Here is a 16,754-nt window from a genome sequence, read left to right on the forward strand (position 1 = left end):
CTGAAATGTGAGCAGTTTTTTTTTTTTTTTTTAAGATTTTATTTTTATTTATTAGAGGGCAGGAGAGGGGTAGAGGGAGAAGCAAACTCCTTGCTGAGCAGGGAGCCCGATATGGGGCTTGACATGGGGCTCTACACGGGGCAGGATACCAGGACCCTGGGATCATGACCTGAGCTGAAAGCAGACCCTTAACCAACTGGGCCACCCAGGTGCCCTGAAATGTGAGCAGTTTTACTCCCTTCCTGGGTGCATATCATGCTGCCTCTTTGTGTCTGGAGCCAAGTTTCCTGATAGTGTTTGTTCTTTCTCTTATGCCATTTGTAGTTTGCTGGCTAGAGCCTTTTGAAAAGGAGCAGTGTAAGAAAATGGTTATCACTGTGTTAAGAGGGAGTAGCATACCTCGCAGAGTTACCTGCTACTACCTGTACTAATATTCTAGCTGATCATCCCCCACATCACTTTGAATTTGCAGTTATTTCTTCCCAATAATGAAACACTTCCAATATCAGAAAGTACCTGGAAGGCTGAGTACAAATAAATTGTATCCCAGAAGCTGTCTGTACTCTACAATTCTATCAATCCTCCATTAACAACAAAAATGTAATACTCGTAAGAACCTTTTTCCTCAGTAGCCTATAGCACTTTCAGATGAATTTTTTTCTCCTATAACAAAGATGAAAGCTGGTATTTTCTTATTTCACGGGGCAGATGAGAAACAGAAAGGGTTTGATTTTACAGACCTAGTTACAACTCAGGGTTTGTCGTTGAGCATAAGAATTTAAATGGTCATTCCTCCCCCCGCCCCCCGCTTTCATGATCCCCCTTTGCTTTTATAAACAACTAAAAAAAAGTGTTTATTTTTAATAAGTTAATGATTTATACCTTGTTATTGCCTGCTATTTTGTGCATTTTTAAAGCCTTTGTTTTGATGTGGGGACACTCTTTTATTAAAAGATTTGCTCCTACAGATCTGAAAGTGTACCCACTTAGAGTACAAAAAAGCAGACCTGAGTCATTCAGAAGACCTTTCTATATAACATGTTGGCTTTGAAGAATCTATATATTATTTTGCCAAAAGCTTTTTTTATTCCTTTTACAGACCAGAATTAGACATGAGTTATTTAACCTCATGGTGCTTAGTTCTGAGCATTTCCATTTCCTTTCCAGCCCTTATATTTTTTTGAAATGTTTCAGTTTAAAGTAGGGTTCTGCTCACAAACTACTTCTGTTCAGGAGACCGAAATAAGGGCAGGAGGGGAGGTAGTGATTGGTATTTGGCGGCAGATGTTTGTCTCTCTTTGGGTTTGAAATGACCATCAATAGGGGAGAACTAGTGAACTGGATAGTTTGTTAGGAAAAGTTAAGTGAAGGGAGGAGACTTTCTTTCAAGGGGAATTCTGCTACCATCAACTACCGAGTATTATTGTAGAAGCCTTTTCTCTGCTATAGAAGTCCAATTAAAGTGTGTCCCTGAGTTTCAGAAGGAAGTACAGATGATGGTATATTTTATTGTCAGTCATCCTGACATTTTTGTGTAGCCTCAAGACCTCGACACTTCTGGTTTATCCATGGTCTATCACCATCTCTGCTCTTGGTCCCCTTCTCTCTCCCCCTTGTTTTTTTTCCTTTTCTGACAATGTCTGTAGGATGGTAAGAAAGAGAATTTTGGAACCATGAAATGAGGGGCTGGGAAAGAAGACGATCTATTGGTTTACTTTCTGGTTTCTTGCTGTTCTGTCCCCAAATATACCCCCAGACAATTGGGATTCCCAGTTTTAGAAACACTGGGAAATGACTTTCTGCCTCTTTTTTCCTTTGCAGGAAACACATGAAATTGTGGCAATCAAGAAATTCAAGGACAGTGAAGGTATATATATATATATTTTTTTTTTTCCTTTTTGTATTTAGTCCTTGTGAATAGAATGTGGAAGAGATGGGATCTAGCTAACTAGACTTTGTTCCTGAAATTTTAAAGTGTCCATCTCAGAAAGTGAGTATAGCTTATTTATTATCATGTTTTGCTTTGAAACATTTGGCTCTTTCTGTGTGAATCTTTTCATATTTCATGATATTAGAAAATTTATCTTATATTTTAAAGTATAGTCAACATTGTGGAAATCTTGCTTCAAATGCTGGGTAGAAGGCATGCTATTTATGCTATTCCTTAATATTATTAAAATGAGAAAACTGATTTGAAATAAATACTTTTGTGAGTTCACACAAGTAGTAAGTGCTGTTTGAAGGGCTTTGGTATTGGTTACTGTGACCTCCAGTTTCTAGTCAATTAGAAATACAAGGATAAGTGGTATGTAGATGGTACCAAGAAAGTGATTATATATTTAAAATAACATTGGAAGAATAAAAGCTTTTCAAGAAGAAATACCATAGTTGGAGTCCTTGGTTACATCCAGACCATTTCAGATGGAGTATTAAAATTACCCTATGCTGGGCAAGAAAATTTAAAATAAAGCACTAAAAAAAAATAGTGTACAAAATATAAATAAATAAAGCATTTCAGTAGTTCATTAGGTTTTAAATCTAGGCTATTGGCCATCTAAAGATAGCCAAGTAGAAAAATTTACCATGAAGGCACACATGGCCTTTCAGAAGTTTTAGGCAGCATTCCCCCAATTTTTTTTCCTACAGAGACCCACAGAAATACTTTTTTACATTCTAATCCAGTATCCACATACATAATGTCCTATATATAACTGAAGCAAAAATGTCACAAAACTATTACACTAACGTGAGGTTCTTCGTTTTCTGTTCTTTCCTGCTCATATAAATTCACATCAATGCCTATTTGTGGCATCAGATAACATTGATTTTTACCACTGAATCATAACCTACTTTGAAAAATAGCACTAAGAGGCACCGGCGTAGCATTAACTTTCCTGTCTAACTGGACGTATGACAATAGCAGTCATAGCCTACCTCCATCAGCACACATTGACTAAGTACTGTAAGACACCAGCCTCTATATTTGTGAACAGTTTCATCACTCCTACTTTAGACACTTAGTAAACATTAAATAACCAAAAGGGCTCACTAACAAATAACGAAGTCCTGGGGTAGATTCAGTAGTATTTGATATAACCCACCTCTGATGTGCTGGTTATGTGGAGCACATCACATCATCTGGGAAACCTTAGCAGCCATTGTCTTGCCAGCCTTAAAGAGAAGGCAATAAAAAATGCTTTTTAGCTTGTTCTAAAGAAAAAAAAAAACCCGCTTCAAATGATGTACCTGTAGTCTAACAGGAAACAATAGCCCCAGGCCAGTCCACTCTGAGACCATTGGCAATGAGCTCTTTGAGCAGTGGCTTTGGGCTAACCACAGGTGGCCAAGAGACAAATGGTGATCTACTAAAAAGAGTGGTTGCAACAGTAGATCAAAGCATAACCTTTGCCTTCGTGTAAAGACTTCTGGCTGTGCATTCATCTTGTAAGGCAAACCGTCAAGCATTGGTTACCACCAAAAATAATAATTGTCACGAAGTTTTTGAAAGGCAGTACAATCTAGGTCACGTATGCCATTGCTTTAAAAAAAAAAAAAAACAACTAAGTGCCACATTCTTCACAATCCCTGTTCTGTGCATACCTATTCTTAGCTTCAGTTAAACAATGTGTTTGTACCTGTGTGCTGATACCTTCAGAGTGGTAATCAATAGCGTATCTGTTGAAATTTATTGAGCACTGAGCCAGGTGCTGTAAGAGACATGAGGGTAAATCAAGTGTGGGTAATTTCAGGAAGCTGAGTAGAATTAAGACCTGTAAATAAAGAGCAGTAAAACCGAGTAGAAAGCAGTCAGTGCCTGAATGAATTTGAATAATTTTGAGGCAAGAGACATTGTTTCTAGCTGTGGCATCCAGAAAGTATATGAATAGTCTAGACATTATACGAAACATTTGATCAGCCTTCATTTCTGTGTGCTGACAAAGCATGAATCCCCTCTGCCCTCATCTCTGCCAGACCATTATTAGTTACCATACCTTACGGACACGCAACCTTATCACCCAGCCACCTAGCAGACGGACACCTTTGTAGGATCACCCATATATACTTCCAGAGGGATACTTCCTTAACATTTCTATGATAGAATCTGAAGACATGCAATTATTCATAACTTTTTCGTTCCAGTTCTATTCTAGGCACACTTTCCTACTGTTTCCAGCTCTCCTGGGAGATCTCATACTCTTCTTTTCTGCCTTTGCCCTTTTCCTCTTACCTGAGTAGAATCTTGCTTAATAGAAGTAAGGGAACGTGTGTGGTGAACAGTCCTTTTGGAATGTGAAGTGCACATAGATAGTTCAGTACAGATGAGAATGTGCATTCAACCCCTGTGGAAACCACTTAATTCTGAACCATTTATCACCTTAAATTTCAGTCAGGACAATTCTAACAAAAATAGAGTTTCATCATAATATCCTTATTGTCATATAGCTCTCGTTAATTTCATTTATTAGTTACTCTGAAAATACTCTGTTGATACTATGTTAGTGAATTTTCTAAACCCAATGTTTAAAAATCTTTGTGAAGATCATGACATAATCCTATAAAAAATTGTTACACTGAAATAGGATCTGAACTTGGTCTGATTTGCATTCAAGCTAGTCAAGTATTCTCATACTGATGCTATCAAGGGATATTTTATGAGAGAATATATTCTGTTAGCTTTAAGAGATTGTGATCATGTCTTATTTTCTTAGTAAATTCATATATATCTACAAATTTGTATAAAATGTTTTTGAAACTACATTTTAAGGTAGACCACTATTTAATTCAAGCTGTCCTTGTTATCCCAGGATAATAGATGCTTATCTAAAATTGGAACCAAACTTTAATAGTAAATAAAAGGTTAGACTGGGGAGTGCCTGGGTGGCTCAGTTGGTTAAGCGACTGCCTTCAGCTTGGGTCATGATCTCAGGGTCCTGGGATCGAGCCCTCTCCCACTTCCCCTGCTTGTGTTCCCTCTCTCGCTGTCTCTCTCTTCTGTCAAATAAATAAATAAAATCTTAAAAAAAAAAAAAGAAAGGTTAGACTGGGACTTTAGGTTGGGAAAATGGAACAAAAATTATAAAAATAAGTTTATCTTATAGTTAATACAGTTTGGATTATAATAGCAACTATGTGCTATTTCTTAGAAAAAAAATCCCAACCTTTTTTGGGAGAGGGGCAATTTTTACAGTAAAACTGTAGGCTAAGTCAATGAATGACTTTCATAATAAAAAGAGGCTCATTAAAAAAATACACCAAAGGCTTTGTCAGTTTTCCCTTTGTCTGTCCCCGTCTTTCTGTCTTCATCCTGTCAGTTTTTTACTCTCCAGTTATTAGCTGTTACAACTCTGTCAGATCAATTATCAGTGTCTTTTGTCTATGATTTTCCTCGAAAGACTGACATACTGGGTGAAGATAAAAACTCATGTTAAAATGGAGGACTTGTGTAAGTGATGACATTTTTATCTGAGATCTCTTCATTAGTTAATATTGTTTTGTTTTGATGACTTTTGCTTCTTTATTCATCATCATCAATGTAGAGTTTCAGATAATTAATTCTTTTTTTTTGAGAGAGAGAGCACACACATGCGAGTGGTGGGGAATGGGCAGAGGGAGAAGGAGAAAGAGAATCTTAAGCAGGCTCTAGGCCTAGCATGGAGCCCGAAGCATGGCTTGATCTCATGACCCATGAGATCACGACCTGAGCCAAAACCAAGAGTCAGACGCTTAACCGATTGAGCCACCCAGGCACCCCTATGAGTTTGTCTATTAATATAAGTTCCCACAAAGAAACATTAACTATGAACACCTAATCAACCAGGAGTCTTCATAGAATTAGTTCTACTTAGTATTTGGATTTTCTGAGAAGAGAAAAATGACCACAGACCAAAAAGTTACTAGAAATGATTTAGTTGAAAGATATTTTTTGGACTATGTATAATGATAAATTTAGCCTAATTCATCTACCCTTCCTATAACTCCAATTTTGTACAATGAGATTCGATGTTCAGATGATAATCTTCTGTCATTGTTGGAAGATCATTCTCATGCACACACATGTGCAAATGTCTGCCATCCTCAATTTATTGAATAATCCAAGAGCCATGATTTAGCCTAGATAGATTTGAATTAATGAGAATTAAAAATGTCGGTTCATCTTTTACTTGAGGAGGTCCTGTGATCTAGGATTTATTTTTGACATACATTTGGATCTTCTGGTGTGACATCTTTAGCTTCTTAGGACTTTTTAGTCTTTCCCTAAAAGTACAGGTGATGGGGTGAGGAGGAGATCCTCCCTATGTCACTGGGCCTTGGTACATGGCAAGGAGGCTGATTCTGAGGGAGCTGTAGAGCAGTCCATAGTTAAGATGGAATTTAGGTTATGCCTCTGCTTGCATTTCATATCCTGCTTATCTTTTCTGTAGATAAATATTTTTTCTCTTGGAATGGACATATTTATTCTTTTTAAACATGAGAAAATGTTTAATTGGTCATTCCTTCTTTTCTCCAGTTTATTTCATCATTATTTTTACCCAGACTTTAGAAAGCTCTAGCCTGATCTCTGGTTTGAGGAAACTCTGATCTCATTCTGTATAATGGTACAAAACAAGAGTTCATAGTCTTCGGTCCTTAAATTCAAAAACCTGATTTCTCTGTAAATGAGGCCTTAAAACAAACTTTCCTACCTTTGCTTAAACAGAGAATTCAGTTAACTAAGCTTGAGCGTTCTGGCTCGTCATGATTTCACCACACTTCTTTTAATGTCCAGAATGGATCTCTTTCAAGCTTCAGGGATTCTTCTAGGATTTGATGAGCATTTGTACCTTTCATACTTTAATAAATTTCTGTTGTGCTCTACCCGGTCTTCATTGCCGAAGATTTAAGGATTTTCATCTTTTTTGGTATATATGGTAGCAGTACCGCCATTCAGCGCCCTGGGGCCATGTTAATTGCCCTCTTGTTGGTATTCCTTCTTTAGTCAGGGCAACCAGACTCAAACATGGTATCCTTATGGTTTTGTACAAAGATGGGTTGGCTTTTTCCCCTCCATTGTACCCGTTTAAAGGTCCATTTTGCGGGGCTTCTTTGGCTATACAAGAATGTCAGGTTTGTGATTTCATAAAGTAGGTTACAGCTATTTCTGGATTTCTTTTTCAAGCGCACAGTTCTTTAAAAATAGAGTTACAATAGAGTTTCTGCTCATCTTTAGATTCTTCTCTTTTCATTACTTACTTTGCATTTCTTTTGCTCCTGTGATTTTTTTTTTTTTCTTAAAAATTGTTTTCTTTTACTTTAGTGAATCTCCCTTCTTGATTTTTAGTGTGTTAGCTTGCCTAACTGGCGAGCTAAAAGTAGGTTAGTTCTTTGTTTTTTTTCTTACTTAGCGTCCTTTTTCTACCCTGCCATTTAATCATCATTCAAAAAAATTTATGTAACATTGTCAGACTTGCTGCCCGGACTAAGCTAAACACCCTCACTGGTAACTGATGACCAGGTCCATCAACATGCACATAAGTAGGACTTGCATGGAAGCACCAGGTCTGAGAGCTGGAAGCACCCTCAGAATCATCTAGTAGAAGTCCAACTCCAGTTTACAGCCAAGGAATCCAAGGCCCAAAGGTGCATAGCTAGTATGTAATTAACTGGGAAAGATGCAGACCTCAAGATCTTTGTCGAGTTTTTCTTGGACCCATACCATATTGCTTTGCCACTCCGCTAAGCAGTAGCAGAGTGCAGACCTGCACTTGGGTGTTCTGACTCATTCTCTAAAGCTTGCTCACTACCTTACACCATGTTGCCTATGTCCCTGTGTTCTACTGAGTGTGGTGTTCCCTTCACTCATCCTGAGGAAGTTATTCTTTCTAGACTTGGTTTCTTCATTTGTAAACTGGAGAAGCCTAGCCTAAATAAAGAATCCACAGGATTATTTCAACTGGGAGGCAGGGATTTTTGTGCTCGTGTCAGTAGGCTGTGCTATCACCTTTGAAAAACTGCCTTGCTGAAGAGCTTGGCTACTTTCTGAACCTGAGGTGAGAAGCATGTGTAAGTGGAATGTGTATTGCCTTTCCCCATTATCTCATCATTTAGTCACAGTTTTGTCCAAGTACAGAGTAAGCCAGGAGCCTTAAAAGTACTTAGAGAAACAAAAATGGTAGGCTAGACCAAGTAATGAAGAGTATGCATTTTGCTTGCACTTAGGGAATTAATAACTCCACTTCCTGCCTGTTCCCATTCACTGCATTCTTAGTGCCAAAATGCTTACTTCAACTTTTACTATCTGTGACAGGCATACATTAGAGGAACCTTCACTTCCTAAAATAGATAGGCAGCTCAAATGAGGTGGTTTTGGCCCCACATGCTAGGTGATTTTGTGAGCTGCTTTTTGAAGATTCATTTCTCTTTCTTCTCTAGCCATTTTTTATGTAGAGTTGGTATAGATTTGAATGATGTCTGTATAACGAAGTAGCAAAATTCAGTGAGGTTTATGCTCATAATCAATGAGATTTTAATGGAAAGAAGTCATTGATTATTAGATTTGGAAAAAGCCATGGGATTTTTTTAGGGTGTGTGTGGGTGGGGAGGGTGCCCATTTATTTAGTTATTTTATGAATGAAAAGTTAAGTGGCTTGCCCAACATCATATTTCACAGTGTTGGTTCATTAACAGGATCCAAACTCCAGGTCTCCCAAATCCTATTCCAGCATTCCTTCTTCTAAAGCCATTCTACTTCAGCCATTCTGAGGTGGCTCAATCTGTTAGCAAAGTGAAACTGCCACGCGTTGCTAATAATACAAAGCTCCCTTATTTCAGTTGCTTTTCAGGTGCCAAGAATTCACCAAGCATTTGACTAGAAAAGATATACCAGCTGTATTTACTTTTGACTTGTTTGCAACATTTCATTTGTACCCAGCTCCAGCAGAGCTTACGGATGTTGTTAATGAATGGTTAAGTATATATATATGTGTGTGTTCTTGACCCTTAGTACTTTCAGTTTTTTTTGAGACTCCATATTTTATAATCACATATTATAGAAGACAACCAGGCATGGAGATGAATAGGGGAAAATAAATTTAGTTTGTCTTACTGCCTGAAAAGCTGCCCTCTCAACCTTCTAGAGACAAGATTGAAAGCATTGTACTCAAAACTGAGAGGGCGAAGGGCCTCTTGCTTGCCATCACTTTGCTGCTTCCCAAGAATGAGTGCGAAGATTTCCTCATGGCACCAGCGAAAGCATTTGTGTCAGAAGTATTTAGTGATCCCTTCTTTGTGCCAGGTGCAGTCCTAGGTGGTTGAGTGTGTATTGTTGAACTGCAGAACTTGGGCCTGTCCTCTAAGAGCTCTTGGTTTAGCAGGGGTAGCCACCTGTAAGCAAAACAATCTATAAATAAAAATGGTGAGAAGGTCTGCGAAAGAAAAGTTCAGAGTAGTGTGATAAGGAATAGTAGGGATGGAGGCCTGCTTTGGTTTAGTGATCTAGGCAAAGCTTGTGAGGAGCGCTATTTAAACTGAAACCCAAAGAAGAGCCAGCCCTGTAAGGAGTCTGGGTTGTAGAATGTGAGTTCTAGGCAGAGAGAACAAGTTCAAAGGCCCTAAGGTTGAAAAAATAAAGTTGGGGCTGTTTTGGGAACTGAAAGACTAACATGAGGGAGGGGAAGGAAGGATATGAGATGGGGATGGAAAAGCAGACAGGAACCAGGTCATGAGTAATCAGTATATTTGTCTGTATTGAATTATTTCCTTGTTGGAAGATCATTTGCTTTGTATTGAGACCTGTGTGGCATTCTGTGTATTAGAGATAGGTGAACTTTAGTTTGATTATCCCAGTCTTGAAAGTAACCCAGATGGGGTAGCAGAGAAGCAGGTTATGAGCCTACCTCATAACACTAAAGGCTTTCTAGCGTTCCCTACGTTTTAGCAATTCTAAAAGTCACAAAACACCACTTCTCTGGCTTAGCCCCAGTTTGCAGAACAGCTGGACCTCTGTCCCACCACAGTCCTCTAAGCCACTTTGGGAAGTCCCCTGATCACACCTCGTACATTCCCCCTACTGCCAGGTGGCCCCTGTGGTGTCATATTCTTTTCCCCTGACAGGTGGGCCCTGTGAGTCCCCAGTTCCCAATTGACCCCCCCTGGTGTGGGCTGGGCTGGCTCACTGCTTATGCCACTGTTGGCCTTTGTTACTGCTAGTTCTTGCTTTCTGATAAGCAGTATCTTTCTCTGTCCTTTTCTAATCTCTGCTCCAGCATTCCCCAACAGTTTTTTTTTTTTTTTTTTTGCTGAAGTAAGGAGAATATTTCACTTGTGTAACCAGTTCACAAAGGAGTGTTGACTTTATGTTCCCTGTCTGTTACAGGTATTGTGGTGCTACAAAGCCCCTGCTTTTATTACTGTTTCTTTATTCTTTAAACTCAATTTGAATGGGGGCTGAGAAATGGGCTGAGAAGTACTCCTGGTTCCTGATTTAGAATCTTCCATCCCCCATTTGGAGGGAAGATTCAGCCCTTTTCTTCTTGTGTATCTTGCTTAGGAAGCATTTCTCCCTAGAAGGCATTTTCATCTTTCTCACCTTCATCCCCAAACTCCATTTTCTTCCTGAGGGAGGTTAGATATGACTGAACCTGAGAATCACAAAACTTAGACTCTCAAGCTAGGATTTTGACTCTGACCCCAAACCTTGGGGACAAATGTGTTTTAGAATTTATAACTTCTGGGTTTTAGAATGGAAATATGGCATGCTACTTTAGCATTTTGTAATCAGATACTATTTCTAAAGCAAACATATGAATATTCATACTACGTGGGATAAACAAAGAATATAAGTGGTCTCGTGTCAGTTCAGGTTTTACTTCTAAAGAGATTTGCCATAAACTTAGAAAAAGTGTTCAGTCTTTAGACTGATTTTTGAAGTTGCATATAAAGGATTATGAACCTGTGTTCTTGTGTGTGTGCATACATATATGTGTATATGTGGACATGGTAGTTAGAATTTCTAGGCTAAATCTGAAGGTATCATAAAAACTCATTTAAAATAAAGTATTAGCTTCCCTACTCCCCTGCCAATTCATCTATTAGAGTTAATGTGATTTCTGTCCTTCCTCCACGCCTGGGGGAGCTATCATGAATGAATTTGATGACATGGAAGAGTATATTGGTTCAGCATAAGTTCTCCGTCCCAGTACGGCTACACCATCTGGGATGGACAGATGGACATGCCACAGGAAGACAGCAGGAACCTATAGCAGCTGCTGTTCAGAGAGATCAGACACTCTTAGAAATCCCTGCAACTTGACTATGAGCTGCACTGTGGGTGCCTAGTATGTGACCTCTGCTCACTGAGGTGACTCACGTGCAGCCTGAAGAATAAAATGCTCTTTTAAGCCAAAACTACAGGCCAAAGTTAAAAACACCAGCTGCTACAGATGCTGCATAGAGGCGCCTCTGCACACTGATATAGTTGATTCCTTCTTACCCTTTTAAACTCCTTCTTTCTCAGTATGTAGTGTTAGAATGAAAATGACAGTGGATTCATATGTCGGATCTGTCAGTCTGTGTTTACACATATACTTTGCAATACACAGTATAAGAAAACACAAGCAGAAAATGAGGTTCATGCCAGTCAAGTAAGCATTTTCTTCTGTAAGATGCTAATTCTTGATCCTTTCAACAAGAAAATGTGATACTTAATCTTCCATCCTTGAACTTCTTATGCAGAAGTACTCAAAGTGGAAAGTGAAATTGGTATGTTTTCACTGTTCTTAGAATTTTTTGAACAGTAGCTTGAAAGCTTTAATTTTACTCTATTCACCATTGTTTACATTCTAGAAAATGAAGAAGTCAAGGAAACGACTTTACGAGAGCTTAAAATGCTTCGTACTCTCAAGCAGGAAAACATCGTGGAGCTGAAGGAAGCCTTTCGTCGGAGGGGGAAATTATACTTGGTGTTTGAGTATGTTGAAAAAGTAAGTAACTAATTGATAGTATGGAGATTTGCCTGATTCTTCTTTTTTTTTTTTTTAACTTTTATTTTATTTTTTAAAGTAATCTCTATACCCAGCGTGTGGCTCAAACTCATGACCCTGAGATCAACAGTCGCATGCTCTACCTCCTGAGCGAGCCAGGCGCCTCTGCCTGATTCTTTTATTTCGGGTTGTTTCTGACAGTATTCAAGGAGGCGTTATTATCTAGTGTGTTTTGTCAATGTACTCAAAATCTCAGTATTTTAAAAATGAAGTTATTATCCATAATCATTAGAAGCCCTGAAATATATTGAAGTATTTTGTGCAATTTAACTATACAGAGATCATCCTACATTTTTCTTTTTTTTTTTTTTTTAAGATTTTATTTATTTATTTGACAGAGATTGCGAGAGCACAAGCAGGGGGAACAGTAGAGGGAGAGGGAGAAGCAGGCTCCCTGCCAAGCAGGGAGCCTGATGCTGGTCTCGATCCCAGGACCCTGGGACCATGACCTGAGCCGAAGGCAGATGCTTAACGACTGAGCCACCCAGGCACCCCTCATCTTACATTTCAACGGTGAATTAGTTTGGCTTCTGATGTTTTAGAATCTGTGTTCAACAATTAATTTTTTGGGCTTGGTTTATTTATTTATTTATTTATTTAAAAAGATTTTATTTATTTATTTGAGAGAGAGAATGAGACAGCGAGAGAGCATGAGAGGGGGGAGGATCAGAGGGAGAAGCAGACTCCCTGCTGAGCAGGGAGTCCGATGTGGGACTCGATCCCGGGACCCCAGGATCATGACCTGAGCCGAAGGCAGTCGCTTAACCAACTGAGCCACCCAGGCGCCCCGGGCTTGGTTTATTTAAATTAAACCTAGGCAAGGCCTCTGAGGGAGAGACAAGTAAATTGACAGTGATGACATAGGATGTCAGAGGTATGTAAGGCAGCCTGCAAGCATAGGATGGCTGCCTAAATCAGACCTAGAGTGGCAAATGAGTGGGCTCATGGAGCAACCTTTTGTGAATTGCCAGTGCTTTGGCTTTAAGGGAAGAAGATGTACCAGGAGGCATAAGGTGAGGCTTGAGGAGATAGATGAGGCCACAAATAAGGAATTGGAAGCATGGGAGGAGAGTGGAAAAGTATACACAGTTCAGATTGTCTGCATATTTGCTTTAGTATTTTTTTTTTTTAATTGGTAACTCTTAGTGACAATTTTAATGTTGTGTGGCCCAGGGGCAAGTGTATGCTACAGTAATCAATATGTGTGTCTTTGAATTTCTTTGAGGGCAGCTGCCCTGCAGTGCTTGGTTATTGTCCAAAACTGAAATAATTACCTTAACAAGAGTAGAATAAACTGGAGCCAGATGGACCTTTTAGAGGTTTTCTTGATGAATAAATATGTGGCTCCTGATTTCCTGTTATTATCAAAACAACAGTAAAAATGATTACTTTTATTAAATTTCACTTCTTGAATACATGTCTCTGTAGGACTCTACATGATAAAATGAGGAATTTCTAAATTATAAAATGAGGCTTTCTAAAGAAGGTGAAGACTGGGGAGGTTATGTTTGCCAGCTGCTTTCTGTTGCATAAATGACAGTGTCCCACCACCATCATCATTACAAAATAGAAAGCAGTGTTGCCAAGGTGATGGACCAGGAATGTGGCTTTTGATTTAATTCAGCCTTTGCAAATTATTTTTCTAATGAAAATAGACATAGTAACTTCATTTCAAGCAAATCTTGAAGAGTATTATAAGTTTCTTTGTCATTTTAAAACACTTTATGTTTCTTTTACAAAATCTGCTTAAAGGTTTCTTTTTCTTTTCCTTTCTTCTTTCTCTCTCTTTTTTAAACGAAGACAGATCTTTATTTTTTTGACAGGGTGAGGAGGGGAAAAGGGAGAGGGAGAATCCCAGGCAGGCTCCATGCCCAGCGTGGAGCCTGACACAGGGCTTGATCCTACAGCCCTGAGACCATGACCTGAGCCGAAATCAAGAGTTGGACGCCTAACCAACTGAGCCACCCAGGCGCCCCTTAAGGTTTCTTTTCCTGTATCAATTTAGGAGTTTTCCTAAGGGAATTTCCCCACCAAAATTAAACTGAAATTTGATACTTATTAAAAAGTTATAAAAAAGGATTGCTGTAAAAATCAGAAGCTCTGGGGCACCTGGGTGGCTCAGTCGTTAAGCGTCTGCCTTCGGCTCAGGTCATGATCCCAGGGTCCTGGGCTCGAGCCCCACATCGGGCTCCTTGCTCAGTGGGAAGCCTGCTTCTCCCTCTCCCACTCCCCCGCTTGTGTTCCCCCTCTCACTGTCTCTCTCTCTGTCAAAAAATAAATAAAGTCTTAAAAAAAAAAAAATCAGAAGCTCTTTATATTATTTTTTAGTTGTCAAGAATAAAACCTAGGTTGCTTCTGCCTTTCTGCTCTACCACCCCTGAGATGTGGCCCTTGTTCTCAAGGTCAGGATCAGGCTCCAGCTATCACATCCCATTGGCCAGAACTTAGTTTCATGGCCACCCTAGCTGCAAGGCAGAGGGGAAATGTACTCTTCATTCTGAGCACCTATGCATCCACTTACAAATTGTATTACTGTGGGCTAAAGGAAGAATGGGTATCGAGGGGCATTCTTCTCTGCCACTGATGAATTTAGAGTGTAATGGGAAATGAGACATACAGTTTATTTTCTATATTGCAAAACCTTCTTATTCCTCGTGTACATTTGGGACCTCCTATGCATTTGTTAATTGAAAAAGGCAATTTAAGTGGAGAATCATTAAAAAATGATGCATACATAGTTCAAACATTTTAACTTAAAATATATCACTATATATTCATTTACTACTCTTTAGAGGTAGGGTCAAGGCCTTTTGAGTATCTGTCTTCTGATTGTTCTGATGAGTCTTTCTTAAATACATCATATTCACAGTGCATCAACTATGATAGCCTGTGAGAGCATCTTTAAAGTGAAGTGAAAGCTTAAAAACATAGTAAAGCAGTCTCAGTGCAGAATCCTTATCACCATCACCACCTGTCCCCTGGCAGCGTTTTGTAGTTTTTGCACTCACATTTGATTAGGCAGCAGTATGTTTAGTGGTTTTCCTTTATGAAGTCTTTCCAAAGTATTAAACTTTGTTTTCTTATAAACAGCAACTCTTTTTATTTAAAACATTATTTCATTGGTTTATATGATATTTAATTGTATTAAAATAACAAGTGCATCTGTTATAAATAGGTATGAGAGTGTTATAAACAAACAACTGATTGTATATACGCAGCTCAACTGGTGGGAACACAATTGTGAGGTTGTATTAGAGCCAGCAGGTCTTCTAACTTTTTGGTCTTACGACTCCTATACTCTTAACTGGAAACCTAAGAGCTTATTATTTATGTGGGTTTTATCTATTAATATTATATTATGAGTCAAAACTGAGCAATATAAATTATTAATGCATTTAAGAGTAACGATAATAATCCCATTACATGCTAATATAAATATGGTTGTGGGTCATTCTTTCAAGTAAGAAATGGTGTTCTACCAAAAACAAGCAGGTAGTTCAGCTTGCAACTCACTCAAGTGATTTTCTTCAAGACAACCATCTTGCTTTGTTATGTAACAGAAGTGCTTTATGTGTATTCTTCATTTTATCATATAGATTCCTAAAAAGACATGTACTCGAAAGTTGAAATTTAATACAAGCAATAATTTTTACTGCTTCATCAAAGAAAGACATCCTTAACTAAAACGGGCTTTTTGTCTTTTTTTTTTTTTTTTAACTGCGAGAGTGTAACATTGAAGAATCCAATGCCTTGATTTATGCTAAGGTGCCACCAGTTCACCCATCCTTGCTTTGAGTCATCAGTGTAAATACAAACATAGGGAAAGAGTCAACGAGCTGAGTGTTGCTATGAATATAGTTTTGACTTTATGGGCCTTCTGTAAGATCTGGTAACCACCCCTGAGAGATCCACAGATCATGCTTTGAGACCTGCTTTCCTAGATGGTCGTCTACAAACAATAAACTCTAATCATGCTGTGGACCTTAGTGTTGTACTTTACAGAGGGAATGGAAAATGTGTGGTTAATCTGGAAATTCAGTGGAGACTGGCTGAGTGGAGTTGCCACTTAATAAAAAATTTTACATGAATTTTAGAATTGTCTCTGACTCCAGACTAAGAGTTTCAAAACTTGATTTATTGGGAGTCTGTCATTCTTTTTTTTTTTTTTTTTAAGATTTTTTATTTATTTATTTGAGACAGAGAGAATGAGAGACAGAGAGCATGAGAGGGGGAGGATCAGAGGGAGAAGCAGACTCCCTGCCGAGCAGGGAGCCCGATGTGGGACTCGATCCCGGGACTCCAGGATCATGACCTGAGCCGAAGGCAGTTGCTTAACCAACTGAGCCACCCAGGCGCCCGGGAGTCTGTCATTCTTTATTTCACCAACATTTTCTGACCTGTCTTAATTTTTGTATTGATTGCATGGATCACTTCTAATCTTAGGGATCATTTTCTTTTAAGAATATTTCCCAGGTCTCGGGCGCCTGGGTGGCTCAGTTGGTTAAGCGACTGCCTTCGGCTCAGGTCATGATCCTGGAGTCCCGGGATCGAGTCCCACATCGGGCTCCCTGCTCGGCAGGGAGTCTGCTTCTCCCTCTGATCCTCCCCCTCTCATGCTCTCTGTCTCTCATTCTCTCTGTCTCAAATAAATAAATAAAATCTTAAAAAAAAAAAAAAAAAAAGAATATTTCCCAGGTCTCCCAGAAATATTTTCAAGGCTTGATTTTATTGCAGGGT

The 16,754-nt window shown here is 38.9% G+C and overlaps 1 protein-coding gene across 4 annotated transcripts in view; it reads left to right on the top strand.

The window, feature by feature from the left end:
* Positions 1 to 16,754, top strand: part of CDKL5 (cyclin dependent kinase like 5) — a 210,902-nt gene that overhangs the window by 137,300 nt on the left and 56,848 nt on the right. For all 4 annotated transcript variants that reach the window (XR_010406049.1, XM_064573834.1, XM_064573837.1 and 1 more), the window contains 2 exons: positions 1,822 to 1,867; positions 11,821 to 11,957. Coding sequence is in view for 3 of the 4 variants with exons in the window: in XM_064573834.1 (XP_064429904.1) it covers positions 1,822 to 1,867; positions 11,821 to 11,957 (183 nt within the window). In the remaining variant the exon portion in view is untranslated. The remainder of the gene's footprint in view (positions 1 to 1,821; positions 1,868 to 11,820; positions 11,958 to 16,754) is intronic.

The sequence above is a fragment of the Mirounga angustirostris genome, unplaced genomic scaffold (assembly GCF_029215605.1).
Source record: "Mirounga angustirostris isolate CCGP_5_RB_7025 unplaced genomic scaffold, mMirAng1.0.hap1 SCAF_11, whole genome shotgun sequence".
Lineage (NCBI taxonomy): Eukaryota > Metazoa > Chordata > Mammalia > Carnivora > Phocidae > Mirounga > Mirounga angustirostris.